Source organism: Triticum dicoccoides, chromosome 3A, assembly GCF_002162155.2.
Source record: "Triticum dicoccoides isolate Atlit2015 ecotype Zavitan chromosome 3A, WEW_v2.0, whole genome shotgun sequence".
Classification (NCBI taxonomy): domain Eukaryota; kingdom Viridiplantae; phylum Streptophyta; class Magnoliopsida; order Poales; family Poaceae; genus Triticum; species Triticum dicoccoides.
This window is the reverse complement of record NC_041384.1, coordinates 32,691,119-32,695,322: the sequence shown is the minus strand read 5'-3', so window position 1 is coordinate 32,695,322 and position 4,204 is coordinate 32,691,119. Positions and strand designations below refer to the sequence as shown.

Below are 4,204 nucleotides of genomic sequence, written 5' to 3'. Positions count from 1 at the left end.
ATGTCAACGGCGACCAATCATGGCCACAAAGTACAGCAATGCCACAACCCCACCACTTGCAGCTCTCAAGCCCTCCCCAACTAATCATCGTCAAAAACTCCACAACTTAAGCACCCAAATCGGAGTGCCTTAGGAGTCAATGAGTGATTGTTACTTGCCATCATTTGTTTATAGTTAACTAAGCATGTAGCTAACTAATGAGCTTATCGACAAGCGGTTTTAAGAAGATTACTTAGGCGGGTCGCTGACATTCTTAGCCCACATACGCATACAACTCCTTTTGACTTCTTGAGCCTAAATCGGCATATTCGATGTTTGCCCTCGGCATCGTCTCATATGCGCAAGGCATTTGTTTAGTTTAAGCGTTTTGTTTACATTTTCCCTTGCTTTTGTCATGACCGAATAGATTTTCCTCTATACGGATTTGCCACTCAAACATGATTCTCATGCCTCTCTAATATGTGTGTCCACCCAGTCAAACAGTCAGAGAGAGGAGGACAAATAGCCCAAATATGGGTGCCAAAATATGTACAAAGGCCAATGTATGCAAGATTAACTAAAAAAACACAACAATTGCAGCCAAATTGACATAAAACCACCACTTTACATATGTTTTCACAAAAGACCTCCCCGATGCCTCTCTAAAACGGCCGTTGACATGAATTTTGATCAATGGGGCCCGCTTGGCATGGGGTGACTGCACGATCCAACTAGACAATACCCGCTTCTTCTCATAAAATAGCGTGCATTAGTTTTCTCAAAAGTCAAGCTTCACAAATTTTGACCAAGTTATCAAGAAAAATGTATCCATGGTGAGTAGAGTGGTATTTGTTTGATATCCTAGATGTTCTTAATTTTCTATATAAACTTGATTAAAGCTTACAAAGTTTAACTTTGATAAAAAAAACTTGTATGCACTACAAGATGGATGGATTAGCAAATATGCAAGCACGTCTACAGCCGATCCTCTGAAATTGACCGGACGGACGCCCCAGGCATTGACCGGACAGGTGAGGGAAGGAAAATGCTGACCCAATCAGACCCTTCCCTTGGTCCTCATATGTCCGGGCTATATGTAAACCCTCATACTCAGCCCATATATGAAGCCACCAATATAAGGAGCGTTCAGACGTGTCCAGTCAGTTGCCACGTACTATATGATTTGGTCCATCACGGACCACCTTCTCTTCTCTCTATCTCCTCATACCACCAATCAGATCCATGTGACTGACCGAAAATATAAAGATAAAAGTGGAGGAGTCAAATTAGCACAGTCAGGCTGTAGATGCTCGAAAGAAAATGGTGTATTTTCCTTTTGAAAAAAGAAAAGAAAATGGTGGATTTAATGAGATTTGTCCAATCAGGTGAAAGTTTTTGGGGGGCAAGTAGCAGGTAGTGGGGGTGAAAAGGTGGGAAGCCAAGAGCGATTCCAAGTGTGCATCTACTCTACCCGTGTGTGTGTGTGAGCACGCACGCACAAATATGCCGCCGCTGCTATTTGCTTCCCCTCCCTTTCCTAATTCCTATACGCCAGGAAAAGTCGGCCACGACCTCCACCCAATCACCAGCTGACACTCCCCCCTCCCCTCCCCTCCCCTCCCCCATTTCTCTACCAAGAACTCTCCCCCTGGCCGCCGCTGCCTCTGGGTGCGAGCGAGGAGATCCGTCTCTTTTCTGGCGCCGGCAATCCCAGCAGCAACCCAGGGAGATCGCCTTTTTGTCCTCCAGCCGGCCTTGAGCAGCAGCAGCAGCCGGAGATCGAGAGCAGGTCAGTCATCTTGGTTTCTCGGAGCTGCTCTGCTCTGCTCCTCGATTTTATCTGTTTCTTTGGTCCCCGCGCCGGTGAAATTTCGCCCCTTTTCCGGCGAATTCGGAGGAGGTTTGCTCGGGGAGGCCTGAATTTGGTTCCGGGGTGGAGTAATTCGGGGGTTCCGGTTGGTGTTAATTGGGGCCGTGGTAGTAGTATTGTTCTTGAATCCATCCCGGCCCTCCCCTGCTTGCTCCTCAATCATGTCCTACAGCCAGAAAGATTCCGCTCCTAGCTTTTTCCTCCCAAATCTGCCTCATCCGATTCGCACCAAGGGGGGTGGGAGATCGATCGTGTTATCATCAGCGGAATCTTGAGCTACTCCGCTGTCGTCTGAATCCAACTTTTTGTGCTAATTTGTCAACATCTCCCTCTGTAGCTGAAGCTGGGTGATTTTTTCTTGCAGGCGAGCTGAGCCGAGCTGAGCGATGATGATGAGGGAGCCGTGGATGGAGGTGCTGCCGCCGGCGGCGATGGGCTACTACGGCGGGCCGCGGGGCGCGGGCGGCTGGTTCACGGGGCAGCCGCGCGCCTGGACGGCGGACGAGAACAAGCAGTTCGAGCGGGCGCTGGCCGGGCTGGACCTGCGCAGCCCGGACTGGGACAAGGTGGCGCACGCCACCGGCAAGACGGTCCGCGAGGTCGTCGACCACTTCAAGAGCCTCGAGCTCGACGTCCGCCAGATCGAGTCCGGCACCTTCCCCGGCCCCGGCCCCGGCTACGGCCCCGGCGCCTTCACCCTGCAGTGGGACGGCAGCGGCGGCCACGCCGGGGCCGGGGACTTCCGGCACGGCTACCGCTTCGGCGGCTGCGGCGGCGGGCGGCGGCACGGCGGCCGCACGCCGGAGCAGGAGAGGAAGAAGGGGGTGCCGTGGACCGAGGACGAGCACAAGTGAGCACTACTACTGCTACCACGATTCTTAACTGCAACTCCATATCATAGTCTTCTTCTCCGATCTCAGTGACTTGTGAGAGCGATTGCTCTGCTCCATCTAATTAGTTAGTGATATAAATTTCCTTTCTTGAATTCGCCATCAATCAACAGGCTTTACATCATCAGATGGCTCTGCCAGCATTTAAAACATGCCAAATTGGAAGAACAATTCAACCATGGAAGAACTACTATCTGAAAGTGAATCACTTGTCTTTGTTCACTAGCAATTGATGAGACAGTCATATGTAGCATGATGTTTGATGCTCATGTAGCCTGATGTAGACCAAGAATTCATGATCCATATTACTAGTTGATGCCATGTAGCCTGATGTGCATGATCAATACTGCTAGTTGCTGAATCTGATCATATGCTCTGTTCTTTTTGGCCAGGTTGTTCCTCCTAGGCCTGAAGAAGTACGGCAAAGGGGACTGGAGGAACATTTCGCGCAACTTCGTGCAGACAAGGACGCCGACGCAGGTGGCCAGCCACGCGCAGAAGTACTTCATCAGGCTCAGCTCCGGTGGCGGCAAGGACAAGAGGAGGTCGAGCATCCACGACATCACCACGGTGCACCTGGACGACCAGCCCCCCTCGCCGTCCCAGTCATCGATGATCACCCAGTCCAGCGTGCCGGCTCCGAGCCCAGCAACGGGGCAGTACTCGCTGCCGGCCGACACCAAGCAGCACGGCGGAGCGAATGCGCCATACAATTCGCCGCCGAGCTACGGCATGGGTTTGCAAGATCAAGGCCTGCAGTGTGGCCCTCTGCATGATCAGCTGGCCGCAAACCGGAGTATGCTGTATTAGAAGATGCAACCGTTCGATCCATTTCGACGCCACCGGTCAGATGTCTAGTGTAATATGGCCCTTGCTGTAGCTTCACTGCCTGTATTATTATTCAAGTAAGTAATTGATTATGGGGATTTTTCAGAACATAGCAGAGAGAGAGAGAGAGAGAAAGGTATGATGCTGGTGATGCTTTGGTAGTAGTCCATAATTTCTGGTGTGGATACTGAGAGTGTAAGGGAAAAGAATGGCAAGAACTTGATGCTGTAGTATCTTGAGACAGACAGGGAATACTAGTGCTCAGTACTGATCATGTACATTGTCAAGTGGACTTAATTTTCAATCTTCATGGATCCTGCTTTCTGGTCAGCTCATGTTATTGGAAACCTTACTCAGGCAGCATCTCACACATACTTATCCACATCCATCTTTCATTCATCCATCTCGGTGCTTGCGCCGTCCGATGTTTGCAAGTGTAATTTTTTCTGATAAACCAAAATGAGTTTGCAGTGAGTCATCCAGCATTTACCTGCCTTGCTCATCTGGTCAATTTTTTCCTTGATTGCATCTCCATTTTTTCTAACCTTGTGGATTGACCTTTGCATTGTTTGTGTGCAATTAAGTCCTTTAATTTTTTTTAGGAAATTCTTCCCTTGTATAGATCTCTACTACTACT

At 49.8% G+C, this 4,204-nt stretch overlaps 1 protein-coding gene across 1 annotated transcript; it reads left to right on the top strand.

Moving 5' to 3' along the window:
- The first annotated feature begins 1,466 nt into the window (after positions 1–1,466).
- LOC119266869 (transcription factor DIVARICATA-like) lies at positions 1,467–3,897 on the top strand. The gene is made up of 3 exons (XM_037548145.1): positions 1,467–1,768; positions 2,214–2,699; positions 3,132–3,897. The coding sequence occupies exons 2-3, from the start codon at positions 2,236–2,238 to the stop codon at positions 3,547–3,549; spliced, it is 882 nt and encodes a 293-aa protein (XP_037404042.1). The 5' UTR covers positions 1,467–1,768; positions 2,214–2,235; the 3' UTR covers positions 3,550–3,897.
- Positions 3,898–4,204: the final 307 nt, after the last annotated feature.

Bases quoted from the DNA above. Each gene is read 5' to 3' on its own strand.
- LOC119266869 (XM_037548145.1), top strand. From the start codon at position 2,236: ATGATGATGAGGGAGCCGTGGATGGAGGTGCTGCCGCCGGCGGCGATG. The intron at 2,700-3,131 runs GTGAGCACTACT...CTTTTTGGCCAG, and splicing joins TGGACCGAGGACGAGCACAA to GTTGTTCCTCCTAGGCCTGA.